The sequence below is a fragment of the Bombus flavifrons genome, chromosome 2 (genome assembly GCF_040668555.2).
Source record: "Bombus flavifrons isolate JBK064 chromosome 2, iyBomFlav1_principal, whole genome shotgun sequence".
NCBI lineage: Eukaryota > Metazoa > Arthropoda > Insecta > Hymenoptera > Apidae > Bombus > Bombus flavifrons.
Genome location: NC_138443.1, coordinates 8,799,339 through 8,816,593, shown reverse-complemented (window position 1 = coordinate 8,816,593; position 17,255 = coordinate 8,799,339). Strand labels below are relative to the sequence as shown.

General features: G+C 38.5%; 1 protein-coding gene across 3 annotated transcripts in view; it reads left to right on the top strand.

Annotated features, from left to right (window-relative positions):
• LOC138189975 (probable serine/threonine-protein kinase dyrk2) overlaps positions 1–17,255 on the top strand; it is a 267,046-nt gene that overhangs the window by 68,000 nt on the left and 181,791 nt on the right. For all 3 annotated transcript variants that reach the window (XM_069132330.1, XM_069132328.1, XM_069132329.1), the window contains exon 2: positions 4,203–6,220. In XM_069132330.1, coding sequence (XP_068988431.1) covers positions 4,613–6,220 — 1,608 coding nt within the window. In that variant the 5' untranslated portion in view covers positions 4,203–4,612. The remainder of the gene's footprint in view (positions 1–4,202; positions 6,221–17,255) is intronic.

Below are 17,255 nucleotides of genomic sequence, written 5' to 3'. Positions count from 1 at the left end.
GGTTTTATTTTATATACGTAGACTTAGGCTCTTTATGCAAATTTTCCCATTAGATATTACGACGGATACTTTACTTATGATAATTATATTGCATTCTGTATATCTCGTACCTATAAATGTTTCATAAATGCATAAATATCTAATACGATCAGCAAGTTATTGTAAAGTATTCGGTAGAGTTTTAATTAGAAATTGTACGCACAAGTACATATATATATTTTTTTTCTTCGTATGAAAGTCAAACTATTTCCTTGTTCTTGTTCCTAGTGAAGTTTTAATTGTATTTGAATTATCACTTACTATATTCTTGCAAACTTATGTGTACATCGCAAGTCGACAATTCAGACGTTCTTCTTTGTCCTTACTTTATTAAACTTAATCCATGAAAATTCAAACGTACATGCTCTTCTTCGTCATCCGTCATCCTCTACAGATCTGCAACTCTGAAACTACCTGTACAAAGGAATCGTCTTGTATATGCATGAACTCTGTTCTACAATGTATGCAACCGTCGTTTCCCTTCCATTTTTCTCCACCGTTTTTCCTCTTTCTCTCTTGTTTACACGTTCCAACGACTGCTTCGATTTTCGATCGCGTATCTAGAATTTTCCTACGAGAACACGAGCGAGGATTCGTTTCGACGACGTTTGACGCATTACAGCTACCTGCTTCTCTTTCACGCACTAAATGCTATACGGTTCTGCGGTTTCTAGGATGATCCGCATCGCGCCACTGAAAAAATTCGGTCAAGTCGTCGACGGATTAATTAAACGCGGCTTTACGTTTAACCGAGGTTGGGGTTAGGTTGGGTAATGAGAATACGGATTTCTTTTCCTTCTCTTTTTTTTTGTATGTGTAAGCGGGAGAGAGAAAGAGAGCGAGAGGAAGGCTTTCCCACTTAAACGATGCCAGTTAACGACTGCATTAGAATTGCAAGCGAGACGCGGTCTCGAAGGTAGCGGATGTCGGAATTAAGCCGCAGAAAGTCACGCGTGTTCGCCTCGTTGCACGCAGAGTTGTCGGGGAACGAAGGAAAATTTCTCGCGTTCCTGTGTACCACGTTGACGCACACTTTCGTTAATATCTTTTCTGCCTTTTTGTTGCTTTTAAAAAGATATGATTGCGCGTCCAGCACAGTTTATCATGAATATCATACGTAAGGACGAAAAGATTGCTCGTTCCTGCGAGTGTTGAAATCCTCGGAATGTGAGAGAATGCATTGCAACAAGATGATAATTATACTTGCTGTCGATTGTAATTACTTTAATAATCATGAAAATCGTGAATAATATGAAGTTTCGAACGAAGCTTTAAACGAAGAAATTTCTCTTTAGATGAAGAAACAGATGTGGTTGCCGTGAGAGGGATTATGAAACGCGATGGTATTATGTTTTAGTTTTTGACAAAGTTTCGGTGAATTATATAAATTATATATAATTATATAAATGAATTATAAAAATGAAGTACGATGTAGTAAATACCGACGTGGATATTATGTTTGTCTGATATGCAATTGAAACAAAAGTTAATATGTACTTGAGTAATATAAGAAATACGCTTAGTGTGTTTCGTATCTTCTTAATTATTATGTAATTTAAATCAATTTTTATTACAATGTCGTATATGCAACTAACGTATCAATCTATCAAATCTATATAAACTTATCTATTTTATTTGCAACAGATTCGTTCGTAATAACAGTCTAATTCTTTCAAGAAATGTATCGATTTTTCTAAGCATCTTTGTCTCTCAATACTTGAAACAACGATGATAGTCGAAGCAGATAGAGTTGGTTACACGTTTTGTACAAACATCATTTGCGTGGTGGGATTAAATGTTTCCGAATAATACGTCGCAGCTGTGTTTCATTCAAATGGCGACAGCGTAGAAAGCGATTCTTCGCGTATTTATTATCAACGTTTGATTGACCTCGTGCTGCTGAATTAGAATAAGTTCCCGTCGCATACATCCTTTATTCCATTAGGCGTCATTGTTGCTGCAACGGGCGATCAGTTTCGCAATAATGCAGTGAACTTTTCTACGCGCGAACGGCCTTGCCTTTTTACATCGACAACGGCCACGTGTGGGTGTCACTTACTTTCCTGCCTTGAAAAACCTTTCACTGTTTTGCACCTACATAGACACGCGGTAGACAGCCCGCGTGCCTTAAAGTCAAAGAATTCGGTTTCGTAGTTGGACATTGCGCCTCCCTCCGAAACTTCGAATTCACCGCCCCTGGCGAAATTTTGTCATCTTGAGAACAAAATTTTAGTTGATGTTTAAAAATGTAGAAAATCTTCTATTTAGAAGTTTGAATCTTCGAAGTACGAAAGCTTAAATTTGAAAGTTCAAAAATTTATACGTTTGGAAGTGGAAATTACTTTTAGATGAAAGAATCTAAAAGTGCGAATCTGTCGAATTCTAAAATTTACACGCGAATCTCTCGAATTTGAAAACGAAGAAATTGATCGATCTTAACATTTATAACGTTTGCTGCAAAAATACAAGAGAATGATAATTTTGTTACGTAGATAGTACGGTGGGATCCACAGGAGCATTTTACTAGCAATTTCCTTCGAAGGATATTATGGGATACTATATTTCACGAAGGTACTTTCGTATTATTTCATTTTTATCATGTTTAATAAAATTCATCGCGTTTTAACGCCCTATTCGTGTATTTCAAAGTTCTGTCCACACGATCGATAATTGGTATGTTACCGCCAATTTATCGAGTCGAATTGTCCCTCGTAGGTGTTGTATCGTAATATAGACTCGCTTAGAATCGAGAATGGCACTGCAGATGCACCTGTGTACCGAACCACGAGAACTTAATGACCACGTTTCTCTGGGGTTGAACTAAAATCTACGAAAATGTTGGAAACTTTAAAAAATCATGTCGTTCGTCTTTTTTGTTTTTTAAATAAACGCTCGTTAGACGATAACATAATTCGTTGTATCGTTAACTGCTTGTTTTACGACGTTCAGTCGTACTAAATTATGAAAAATTATAAATCGCATGCAACGAAAACACGTGTGTTGTTGTTACAAATATTCAAACTAAATTAAAAACTATCGAATGTAAGATAAATTGTAACTTACACTTATCATTTTAATAATTTTTATTCGTTACAGAATAATAAGATTTCAAAAGTGAATATTTTAGTCTGGTTGAATACATAGCTAATGAACGAAAACGTGAGTCAATGAGTTAAATTATATATCGGACCTTTAAGTGGTTACCAGACACGATCCTGAAGCTAATGATAATTACGTTAATTATGGTCCAGACTTGGTTAAATAGGAAACGATTATATGTGTAGATTAATGTTACAAACCAATTCAGCAACCACCGTAGACGCCCCTGAATTTTATTTTTCTTGTTGAGTCAATTCCCGTTACCCTATGATTATTCACGAATTTGTTACGTTATTTTCTTGTATCTCCAGTGCTTCTTTTTAACGCAGCTGCATCGGTCTTTTAGTTGATGAGCATGTCGCTGTAAACGTATACTTTACGACGTACATACTTCGCTCATATCTGTCATCGACGATTCATCGCGCGTACTTTAAGTTATGGATGTCTACCAATTTGCAATTCCTTCCAAATAAGAAAATTTAAATTTCAAAGCCCGAGCTTTCAAATTTTTACAATTTCTGAATTGAAATTAAAAAGATTCTCGAACTTCAGAAATTATAATAAAATATTACTTGTTTTAAAAGTACAAAAGAATTGTAGTCTGCATGAACGTTAATAATTCGCGTTCGTTCTTCCTGCGAAGGAAAATTAAATTTTCGAAGGGCACATCGGTAGACATCTCGATGCCTGGCCTTAGGCATCGGCCACAGAACGACCTTCATCCTTCGCCGATCTCCATCAAATCGCCTCGTGTCCCTCTCTCCGTTCTTTTTCATACAGTCGTTGCCTCTCACTCTCTTCCTTTTCTTTCCTTTGGCTGTTTCGAAGCCACGCGAACAGGCTATCCGTACCGTATGCCATTCATGTATTTCACAACGGAAGAGAACGTCCCGCACCACCCCGTCTTACCATCGTTCTCTAGAATCTCGTTCACCCTTCCTCCGACTCATCCTCCTCGTCATTTCATTTTTCACAACCGTTGCTTCACGACGCTTCGATTTGTTGTAGCCGTTTTTTTTCTTTTGAGTTGCTAGCCCCTATCCTGTTCCTACTTTCTGTTTCAGATTTCGTACGAACCGTCGTTGTACGGTACGAAAGGCACCGAGAGCGACGAGGATGACGTAGCCGTCTGGCGGCTGCCAGTTCACGAGAATCTTATCGAGAGGATGTACACGAACGAACAAGGTACACGAAACAAGAAGTCGTTTGCAGGCCAGTCGATTGTTCACGCGTTATCAGAGAAAACCGGGATATCGAGAGCAAGAATCACTGCCAGAGTAATAATACTCAGTTAGAAAGGTGTCGTTTCGTCCCAACTTCCGTTCAATTTGACAGAAAGGAACGAAACAGAGGAGAAACAAAGAAACATAAAAACGAAGGGGGGAAACAGAAAGGAATATCGCTTGTGTTCGAAACAAAATTCTCTTTCTTCGCTACTCGAGATCAAAAAGACTGAATATCAAAGAGAGGCAAGATGTTGGGAGTGAGTCAACCGGGAAATCCACCCTCGAGCCTGCGACACTCGGCGAGTTTCTCTTGTTTGCAACGCGGTACCGCCAGCGAGGGACACAGGGCGAGGACCTCGACGCTTTTACAGCAGCCGAGCTTGCAGCTGAGCAACAGCCATCATCAATACTCGTCCGGTCAGACTTCTCTGTTGCAGCAGTCGACCGGAACCGTTCAACATCGCATCGAGGCATTAGAGGCCGTTCAAGACAGCAACGATTACGGTTTCGTGAAAATTCGACCACGTCTACGTAGCACTAACGCTACGTTACACTATGAGGAGGAATTGGCCGCTCAGAAAAACGCTCTTTGGGATCGTGACGCGTCAGCGTTTAGCGATCGCGAATGCGACACCAATTACAAAGATTGTTCTTTGAAGATCAAGGATAGAGAATATTCGCCAAAAGGAGCCTCGAAGAATCCGAATCCACTGCGAGGAGCACTGATACTTTTTACTTCCACGTCATCTTGGTGGAAAGCCAAGCAACGTGAGGATCAACTGAACAGTTCATCTACGGATCGCTCGTTGACCTCCGCCACCGGCGCTGTGTTGACCTCGTCCGAGCGAAAGTGGTCGAGCACCTCGATGGCGTCTCCGTCGAACGAACGAAAGTGGCCATCGGTGGTGACTTCACCTACGAACGACCGGAAGTGGTCGGTAGGCAACAACAACGCTCTAACATCGCCAGGGAACGAGAGGAAATGGACCAGATCGTCCGTCTCGTCGAATTCGACGGGACAGCAGGACAGGAAGTGGCGGTCTCTCGGTGCCCTGTTAAGGGCTCCGACTGGCACCAGTTCACACGCTGTTCAACATTCGCTGTCGCATAACATGAGCGTCTCGATGATCGAGGGCGAGCACTTCCGGGAGGATTTACGTGGGTCGAATTGCAAGTCGACGCGTTACCAGCAGCCCACGTCCTACTCGGCCCGTGTGTCCCGTGTGAGCCGGGACATCTACAGAGAGAACGGAGAATTCGGTCAGGCTGGAAGGTCGAAGGTTAGCCGTAGGTTGTATCAAGAAACCGCGGATTGCGCGGATAGAGACGTGGACGAGAGACACGTGACCGCTAGACACCAATTCGATGATGAGTGTCGAGGTCGAACAAATCGCGAGAGTATCTGTAAAGCGGAACAGCAGTCGATTGGCAACGATTCGCGTGCAACTACGTCTACTACAAGATCCAACCGGGCGCAGAGCTTTTATCTTCTGGATGATTTCTTACGGCCTCAGCCGCAGCAGAATAACAGCAAGTGCATGCTGAACGTTTACCTGTCACCGTCGCACTCAAAGTCGTCTGGCAATGGTAACGATCACTCGGCGGGAAGATCAGCCGACGTGAAACAGCAGGTCTCGCAAGGGAACGTGACGAACATCACACCACCGCGACGTCATAACTCTAGCTCGGATAGCCTGGAGGTCGCGACTAGTCCGCTCCCGCCGCCTGTGCCGCCCCCGCCACCTCAGGTTACCGCCAGCCGAGACAGAGAAAGGGCTGAGAATTTCAAAGAGAAGGACGTGTGCCAGTGCAAAATGTGCTGGACCAATATGCAGCAGAGATCTTTCGTAGAAGAGGTAAGTCCTCGGGGGAGAGGAGCGACCGCGTTTCACTTGATCGGAATAACGCGTGATATCGTGTCCCCCGTTTTTTGTCTCCATACGTTTCAACGTGTTTTCTTCGTATTTTCGCGTATTATTCTCGCGTGTTCTTCTGGTATTATTAAAAGGTACTTCGATATCGAGAGGTTACTTTTCTGGGAATTGGAATCGAGGATTACTTGATTCTCCATGGAAATTAGGATGATCATACGCGTGTTCGCTATGGGAATCGAAGTTTCAAAAATCCGATTATCTGTTTATTTTTGATCTGGGAGTTCTATAATTCGGAGATACTTTGTTTGAAAGTTGAAGCAAAAAGTTTAATGGTCTGAGATAAAATAGGAATTGAATATCGTGAGTTATGTATTATGTATACGTATTTGTTTTATTTTATGGCAATATACAGTGGCCCAGGATTTGCTAATTATTGCTATGGTATTGTTACATTGTTAAAATAACGGGTTTTTAGAAGTATAAAAACTATATACATACCTCGTTGTTATTTCATGAAAGAGTTTGTATCAAAGATGCTGATTGATACGAAATCCATGAGAGCGAAAATATTGAAACGCAACCAATAGCATGAGTCGACATAGATACTTTGAGAGGAAATTTCTCCGAGGAAATATTTTCAGTCAGCTAGGAATGTAGAATCGATAAATCAAGCGACGCGTGCTTTTGCTTTTCAATTTTTCGTCGGCCAACGAACCTCACTTTCCTATGTTTCGATCGCCACGTTGCATTTACATAATTGATATCATGGCTTATCGATTTCGTTGCTGCTTTTAAATTTCATTAAGTTTATCGTTCGTGGATATCGTTGCAATTGAATTAGAAAACGTAGAAAACGAACAATTTCAAATATTTGTATCTAAAATTAATATACTTATATTTAAAACTAAAATAATTTTCTTCATTCATCAAGTTTTCATTCATCGTTTATTCGCTTCTCTGTTGATACATAGATTAGATTTATTGATTTTGATCAAAGAATTCTTCTGAATTATTTATTTTTCAGTTAAAAACATATTCGTGTCTCCATCACTTTGTTTCCATTTCTATTAAAATTTATACCTTAAAAGCAGTAGCATGATTCTTTTAAAATTTTCACTTTAAAAGTAACAGTTATAAACATTGATAAAAAAGTTCTTATTCACTAAGTATAGCAATGCAAAAAGGTATTGAAGTACTCAATAGCGTAATCGTGAATATTCCAATAGTGGGCGCATCTAGATATCGATTTAACCCAGGCTTTTCAACTTATGGCCGAGGAACATCTGTAAAACTGTTTCTGAAACGGATCGATAAAGCTAAAACGAGACACTTCTTCTTTCTATATCTACGTCAAATTCTGCAAATTCCAATCACTTATATTTAACTACGTATGGTAACGTGTATTATTCATAAATTTAACGTATGGTTACTTTCTAAGAATTACATATCTAATGCAATAGTATTATTCAAACATATCGTTCAACGTATTTTAGACTTAAGCTTTTTAATATAAAAAGAATGTAAAAAGCAGTAGGAAAATTTAGTTTCGTTAATGAACTCAGATCATTTTGATTTTTATTCTATACTACTATTTCTGATACATTAATTTATCAAAAATTTCATTATTAATATTAAATATTAATCTCAAGTTATTATGCCGCTTATTTTACTTCTAAACTATCATTTTTTCCATCTTTGGATTATTATCTTCTTATTCTTCTATTTTGAAATTATCATTTCCTTATTCCCTGTACTTCAAACATTTCTCTTCGTATAAATCGTTCGTCTCATAAATTATTACGCTCTCCTTTGAAAACTATCATTCCTCTGTTTTAAACTTATCCCTTGATCTATTTTTTATCTCTCTCGTGATGGGTTTAAATTCGTATTCCCTTCACAATCACATCGTTAATAAAACATCACCTGTCTAGACTCTTGCTGCTTAATTATCGGACCTCAGACTCTGCGGTATCGAAGTCCTTAATATTTCGTGTTTTCAATTATGAACAGCGCGAACGGGAACTGTACGCGATTTAACGGCCGAGCATCGATGATACGTGATATGGAGTTTAGGATCACTGATTTTACGAGTTCACACGCTTCCTGGGTCGACAGATATCGTCGCGTCGGTTCACTTATTGGACGAGATAAGGGACACGTGCTGTCTGGTGGCAGGGTCGATTCACCGCTAATGTTCTGTAACTCAATTTAGAGGCAGCAGAAAGCACAGTTACAAATCGAATTGGTACGACACCGCGTGGGACGACGAAAGATGTAACCCTTTCAATAATTACTGTAACAAGAAATAATTGGGGCACGTATATCAAGTAAACAGAAGTTTAAAACAATTATAGCGACCAATGAACGTAGAAATATGAGTTTTAATTGATTTGTTGAATTAATCTAGTGAAATAAATGCAAGAGAAAATTGAACATCTATGCCGAATCGATCAAGTAAAATAAATAAAACAGAGAATTAAATATCTTTGCTGAAGTTGATCGGGTTGAATAAATGCGAGAGAAGATTAAAGTACCATGAATTTGGCACGACTGTTGTTTTTCTGGGAATTCGATATTCTAATGTAATCTATTTCCATTTGAATTTCAAACTTACGATTAATTAAATTATATCTCATGCAGCTAATGAAACGTGTTAGAAAAGAAACGCGAAATAAACTCTGGATTACGCGCGGTTTCAAAGATTCGCGATTATTATTGAAAATGGCTGGAAGTTGTTAATTTGAGTTTAACTACAAACTGAATGGAGGTTTAGTATTGCTTCAAGTTTGGAAGTTACTCAATCTAGAGAATGTTTTCTCTCTGAAAGTCTATTGTGTGAAAGTGGACTGTTTCAGTTTACGCATGGAGCATGGAATCTCAACTAGTCAGCTAGGTATCTTTGATATCGAGCCTTTTAAGGTGATCCCTTGCGTTTAGGATACGCTTTCACAGTCACTCGAATAATATTATCATCGTGATTCAATGGATGAGTTTTCTGCGAAAGTGTAAACAAGTAAATTTTCCCTTATAAATCACATTACAGATAGAAGCTGTAAAAAAAAAAAAAAAATAAATAAATAAAACACATAATAACAACAAATTATAAATCAATTTTTTTTAATTATTTAAACCCTTTAGAATTTTTTTCTAAGAATCAAGAATGATAAAATACAGAAGAATAAGAAGGGATGCAAAAATAATATTTAAAAAGAAATTTTTATATGTCATATAATTTACGAATTAAGTACGTAATTAGCATTCAAAACCTTCAAAAAACGGGGGACTGTCTTTCATAAATTTATTTGTCGCTCACAGTTGTCATAATTGACCGTAAATTTCAACTAAATTATAGAAAATAACGTTTGTAGCCGTCATCTTTCTCTGCGTTTCAATTTATGGAGTTGATCGGTATGGTTTCTACGAGACCCGTAAAAAAATAAATCGTCCATTTTAGCTTCGAAATTCCAGCTAAACTGACCCACGTGATATACCCAAAAAGCAACGATCAAGAAAAATCTTCATTAACTTCCACCATTCCGATTTAGTTGCTGCAGTAAAATAAAAACATTTCGCCACTTCCTACCCAAAAAAATGTCAACGAAATTGCACGAATACCATCTGAAGTGCCCTTTAACCAGTAAACCCCCTCGACATCGTTAACCGTTCCAATTTATTCTCGCCAAAAAATCCGAAAAATGATCCAACTGGTACAGTTAAAGTAAAGAAGAAAAAAAGAAAAAAGAAAAAACCCGACAAAATCTCTGGTAAAAAAAAATTCATTTGCACGTTGAACGAAGTATATCTGCCTTAAAAAGAAAGTCAGATCTGTATCACGTGCGATCGCGTGGCTTCTCTTCTTGGCTGTATCGAGTGTTTGAATTAGGTTGCCGCCCCTGACCCCTTATTTTCGCTAGTCTCGTATCGAACGAGAGCCCGTTATTCTTGGGACGCAGCAGGGTACAGAGTGACGGAGGAAGTCGTATTTCTATCCTTCCAGTATCTACTCTATTATTAGCAACCGCTGCAATGGCGGTTGACTGGATTTCCGTTCGATTTTAAAACACTGCCGCATCCTAGCGGCTGCCGACTCTCCTGTAACCGTGTTCGTTCCTGTTTCTCTCTCTTTCTGTCTCTCTCTCTCTTTTTCCCCTTCAAGTGTGTTTTCTAAACCTTATTGCGGATTTTCATCACGTAGCCGTGCGGCGGAGCAATTTTTGCATCGGTGCATCAAACTCTAGCGCGAATTTACCTGGGTAAACTTTACGGCTACGTAAATTCGACGATAGTAGATACGCGCAGCACGCGTACGTTTTCGACAGTCTGGCGAACGATGTTTGCAACGCGATTCGAAACGTCCCACGCAATATTTTTTTGGCACAGAGATAGATTTACCACGAAGATCGATTATTACAGTGTTAGAGAAAGACGCTGTTTAGAGACGGAAGAAGATGCTAGCGGGAAGATTTAGTATCTGTTTAGCGAATTTGTTAAGTAGTTTGACAAAGTGCCGAGTAGAGATTGGTTTATGTTATCTGTTGAGATAAAGTAGCCCTGTAGTTCTCTTCGGATGGGCATTCTTCTATGCAACGGGCGTTTATGATTGTCCTTCAGCAACTAGAAATTGAGTTTCTCTTACTCATTTTTCTTCCTGATTTTTGTGAGACTAAGGGTAAGCGACATGTCTAATGTCGCTTATACATTTTGTGATCGATCGATCGATCGATTATACATTTCGATTCATCGTTAGAACCAGCGTTGGTGTTTAAAATACGCGTTCCGGATTGATAAAAACGATTGATTTATCTATTAGGTTGTCCGAAAAGTTTCTTTCGTTTCATAAGGTGATAATAGATGAACAACAATTTCACATTTTCTGTCTTATATTATTTTATTGAATTAAGTATGATCTATTTCGTTCTATTTCCATTATTATGTTCGTGCATAATTCAATAAACTAATATAAAACAAAAAACATTGTGCGCCTGTTATTTGCTTATAGAACGAAAGAAACTTTTCGAACAACCTAATACATTCATTCAATATGTATACATCAATAAACTATAATCCGACTAGTTCTATACAAACTTCTAAGAAAGAAATTTTTTTAAAAATATAACCACAAAAATATTCCAAATATTCATCGACAATCTTCTATTACCTGGATCCAATAGTAAAAATCTACAGTGGACTTCGTCCTTCCTCAAGAAGAAAATAAAAATTCAGTTACGCACAAATCCTGAGGTTAACAACATTCGAGAGTTCCTTGCTGTTTGCACGCAACGATCCAGCATATATCTTCGAAATCTAGGAAAGGAAATCTCTAATAAATATCATTTTTCCGGACTCTTTTGTTCTTTACTTTTGTCCGTGCTCTTTGTTCGTGACGATTTCAGCGGCCATGCGTAACCACGAACGCCCTTCGTTCCTCGTCTGCACTCGTTTACCCCGTCGCTCTTCCTTTTTCCTTCGTTCTTTCTTATTTTTTTCTTCGCTATTTTTCCTCTGTATAATATGAAGACAGCCTAGGTCAGGGACGCGTAACCTACACATCCGGTGGAGACCAAGCCACTTGCAGCCGACGAAAGGCGTAGACCAACGCTACTACAATAATTCAGCGTCCGCCACGTTGAATTACTGGCGTTTCTTCAATTTTTCCTTCCCGGCAAGAATGTGGCGTTAAATTCGCGTGATTCCAAGTTGCACGCGTGTACACGCTGTACGGATTCGGGATACGTACGCCTGCGAATTACCGTCAATCGCGTCGTGTCCTTGATTTTCTCTCCCTTCGAGATTCCAAGGAATTCTGCCGTGAAACCTAAAGGACAACTTGCGATTTTGTCTGCTCATTCTGCGAGTGCTGTAAGTAGACAATTTTTATTCTTTCTTATTTTTGAAATTATATGATAAATTCAAGAGGATAGAAATCCGAAGGAATTTATGGCTCCTGATGCTATTTTTTCGAGGTAAATAAATTTCTGGGAAATTAGTGAAACGAGGGAAACGAAGATTTAGAAAATGATGCAAGCCAGTTGTACGCTAGTTTAGATCGAAATAGATTGAAGCGAACTTGAATTTGATACGGGGGAACATGGACGTAACTGGATCTACCAAATTACATAGAGCTGGGTTTTAGTAGGTCACTGGGAAGCTCGTAGCTTCTACAAATAGGGGACTTTATCCCACGTATATAAATCTTACGTTGCTCTTGATATATCATTTATATATATTTCTTTTTATAAAGTACTCTTTATCCTCTTCCAGCAAAATCTCGCGCATTTCACTCGAAAAACATCCCCATCTGCGTCGTATTATCGCCGACTTCTCTTTTACCAAACGATCGTTCTCCCTCGGTTGGTATATTTTTATGCACCACCGATACAACGCGTTATTTTTAAGTTGACCGCGTGAACAGGATCAACTAAGGTTGAAAAAAGGAGAAAATCGAAGAAAGTAAAAAGAACGGAGATTTAATCTAAGAGGGAGAAGCGGGGAAAAAATGAAATGAGAAGGAAAAACAATAATAAGTAAAAGAAAATAAACGGAAATTCAGGCTGTCTGAGTCGATGCCCGCGTACGAACAACTGAAAAGAAAACCTTTTATTTGGATGGGTCGACGACGATACGTTTGAAGCACCACGTTTGACGATCCCGCTTGGCTGAGTCACGATGACGTGCAAAAGCTCGCGACAACCGAACTCGAAGAGACGTTTGCGAGTGCAGAAACGCGTTCAGGTATGCGGCAGTCGCGTATCGAAAACATTCGCGGGATTGAAGTTGAAGGAGCGGAGAAAGGACGTTATTTTAATCTGCTTGACCCTCTATCGCGTCATGCGATTTCCAACTTGCAAGTATTAAATATTATTATACACAAAGTGAATTATGTAACTTGATTACTTTAAATCAGTTGGCCAACTGAATTTTTTATTAAGAAATATAATCTGAAGACATGTTCAAGCTCATTGCGAACTTCTTCTGTATCGGTTCTCTTGATCCAAAGTTTTCGAAGTCATCTTCAGCTTCTTTACAAATTAACTTTTCCGTTAGAAATTAAATTTCCAGTTTATCGAACTCGTACTAACATCTGCTAAAATATAGTCGTAAAGGAAATATAGGTTTATCTCTGAAAGATCTAAGAAAAGAAACCTCTACCTAACTCTCAATCTCATCAAATTACTTCGCCAAACATCATTGCTTCCTTCTCACCCGCCTAACGGTAGAAACGATTCACCAGCAGATTCTCATCGCTGAAACCAATCACGCATCATCGTCGCGTCGAAATCGACTCAGCATCGAACCACGCGTCGTTCGGTAAACAGTGCTGCCTGCCCACCGAAATTCCATTCGTCGTTGAGATACACGTGCATAATCGGGATCGTCACGCGTCTTATAGCGATAACGCATTCCGTTGACGTTCCGTTGTCCCTGGGAAAAATTTCTGCGAATTTACACGAAAGGGAACATCGTGTTCAGACATCGCGCGAGCAATAAGCCTTCTCAAACGATCTCGTATATTCTTGTATATTTCTGGTTTCGTCGCTAAACAATTCTCTACTCGTTCGAGCGTACATATATCAAAGCATAATATCTTCATGTAGGAGTTATCTCGTGGCGATTTCTTCTTCCTCGCGTTGCAGGAGCACGTAACGTTGCATGGGAATATGGACACGTTGGTATGCAGTTGGATGTTCCTGGGAAATTATTAGGGGCAATTCTTAGGCGTTCGTGCAATAAGAGACTTATGGACGATAAATAAAAAGGATTCTTTCAAAGAACGCCCATATAGGCGTTCTGTTGGTTAAGCTGCAGATCGAAAGATTGAAATATCGATCCGGTTTTCGATTTGACGTTTGATACGTCTTTTGACGCCTGCATCGTATAGAATTCTTCTCGTAAATACTTTCTTATTTGTTATAAATGTATCGTAGTTTTAGTGACGTTCGATTGTGTTAAACGATAGTGGAATTTTATCGTAGACAGTAATCGTCATCTATCTTATCGAGATGTTTTCGATGCATAGAAAGAATATTAAGTGACGCGATGTTGGATCAATGTAAAAGTGAATATTCTCTTCTCGAGTTTCGATATAGATGATAAATATGTATCTTTTTCTATTAGCGTTTTGTTGTAGTTTATACATGTGCTATAATTGTATTTAAATTCTCCCATGAATATCATTCATTTTATTAAGGTATTTCTGATCGAGTCGAGACAAGTTAGACGGCATAACGTTGAATCAACGTGAAAATGTTTCGATCTCTGATACGGATACGACGATGGATCTGATATGATGACACATGTCTCCTTATTTGTTAGCGTTCTGTTTTGAATTATGGATGTTGGAATTTACCGTAAACGACGAAGATCTTTTTTCTTCGGCGATGCTCTATTGTGATGCGATTGATAGCTTTTGTCTCATTGCGTATCCTCTGATGAATTGAGATTCTCTTATGGATGTTCGTTGCTGCATCGAGTAGATAGACGTTGTCTTCTTTTATAAATCGCTGATGTAACAATGGTAAAAAATAGTTACGCCATCCTATATTATTAAAAACGAAGAAACCGATTATGAAACTTTATATTAAAAAATTTCGTAACGTTAGATAAATGACTGAAACAATGAAAATAGGTCGAAATTAATCAGCGAAGCGATACTTTGCTCCATCTTCATTTATCAATCAAGAAAGTATTACATCGCATATTCAACTCGTACAAATAATATTCGGTTTTATCATCATCCGTATAAATTCCCTCCACGCAGGTATTAATCAAATTCATTGCAAAAACTATTATAAAACATCTAACCGACTGTTAAATTGAGGCATTGATATTCAAATAAAAGTACCTATATTCATCAGTCACGCATGAATTATTGCTACATCCACCTTGAATACTATGTAGAATAGTAAGACCGTGTATTAGAAGAAGTTTCACCTTCTACACGCGACTGTTACACATTTGAATCTAATAATCTCAAATAGCAAAATTATAATATGAAAAATCTGCCCGTATCGAGTCAACGTAAGCGCGCAATCTTAAAATTACGCGACCTCAAAAACTTCATCCTAAATTATGTGCCCAATAATGTGACTCGTACGAATTGCTGGTACGATACATATTCCAAGAAGGGAGAAAGGAAAGCATGATCGTGTCAGGAGATGTTAAACGGGACAATTGGAAGGTATAGAAGGTTTAATCCTCCAAGTCGAAGGAAACGTGTTTCCGAGAGCGCCTCTGAAAGGGATTCCTTCACGGTTGAGACTCCCGATGGATTTTGAAACGTCCTGTAGGGCAGACCAAAGGAGACAGGACCGTATAAGATAAAAGGCACAAGATAGACCCCTGACGGCGATATCTCGCGGTGAGATCTTCAAACCGGCCATGTCTGTCGTTGCGTCGAACCAGGGTGATTTATCATTATTGAAATACGGACCATTTAAAGCCATCGCTGTCCATTCTATGCTTTTGCACCGCGTACACCACGGTTTTCCATCTGAAAGGCTCGTGATTCGAAAGTCGTCGTTGTGCGGTTCGCTTTTCATTATTATTTTCTATTTACTCGGGCGACCCTTTCATTGTTTCGTTTGAATCACTCGAAATTTGAGTCGTCTCGTAGTTTCCTACGTTTCTGTTCGTTCGTGATCATTCTGTTTGTTTAGAATTCAAAAGGCTATAGAGAATAGGCTTTGGTACGTTATCTTTCGAAGAAATTGAGTAAATTTAGAGCACGTTATATCGCTACCGTCTGAGAATATTATAGTTAATATGTTATACAGGGTGGTTGCTAACTGGTGGTACAAGCGGAAAGGGGGTGATTCTACGCGAAAAAAGAAGTCGAAAATATAGAATAAAAATTTTTTGTTTGAGGCTTTGTTTTCAAGAAAATCGACTTTGAATTTTCGCTCGGTACGCGTGCACTTTATCACGTCTCGTTATAACGGATCTCACTGTAGATCGTTGTCTCGATGGAAAAATTAAAAAAAAAAAATTGAAAAAAATTTTTATTCTATATTTTCGACTTCTTTTTTCGCGTAGAATCACCCCCTTTCCGCTTGTACCGCCAGTTATTAACCACTCTGTATATAAATTACGAATTACATTTTACCAAAGAGTAACAGATTTAAATAATTATGCTGAAAGGATAGAATTTGCCTAGGTCTTACGGTGTATATATTTTCCTAAATTCTTCAAATTTATACGTGAAATATTATAGTATTAGTATAATTTAGTACAATGCGACGATATTTTCCACGAGTAGAGAAAGAAGTTGCGCTCTTCTAAGGCGAGGCATAAATTTCGATCGCACGGATCGTAAATTTTTTTCCCCGGCCAGACAGATGGTGCTTAACCATGAATTCAATTTTGCTCAAACCGGATCTCGAGCACGTGGTAATGTTCCGCTACAAGTAAATAACGTGCTGGAACGCACATTTCGCTTCGTTTCGCGAACAAACCGCAAATATCAGCTTTATACACTTCATTAAGCAAGAAATTATATATGCGATTTCGAATCTATTACCTTTTATATCGTTAATACGTTCGGTATGTCTCGATCATAGTAATTGTTCCTAGTAACATTTCGTCAATTAACTTTTTTCACAGAAACGGTGTTAGTATAGCATAAAAATCTCATAGGAATAAAACGGATTTATCGTTGCAATTTCAAATAATAATAATAATAAAAAGAAGTATGTAATCTGCAATGAAAAATATTCCCTAATGAATATTAAAGTATTAAACACGTCTAGAAAGTTTGATCGATATTAAACAATGACGCGTCTAAAAGTTTTCTTATAACACGATTATAACACGAAACTGTTTAAGAGATTTTCGTTAAGATGCCTCAAGTTTACGAAACATAAAATCCTCTGTAGGATAATGAGAGAGTGTGGCACTGCGTAAAAGTTTGAATGTTCGTGCATGAAAATCGCGGTAAAGCGTGAACTTGCATACCGACAGGGATATTGGCGAGGTTGCTTGCCTGCAACAGGATAGCGGATATTTTTGGAAAATGGTTCTT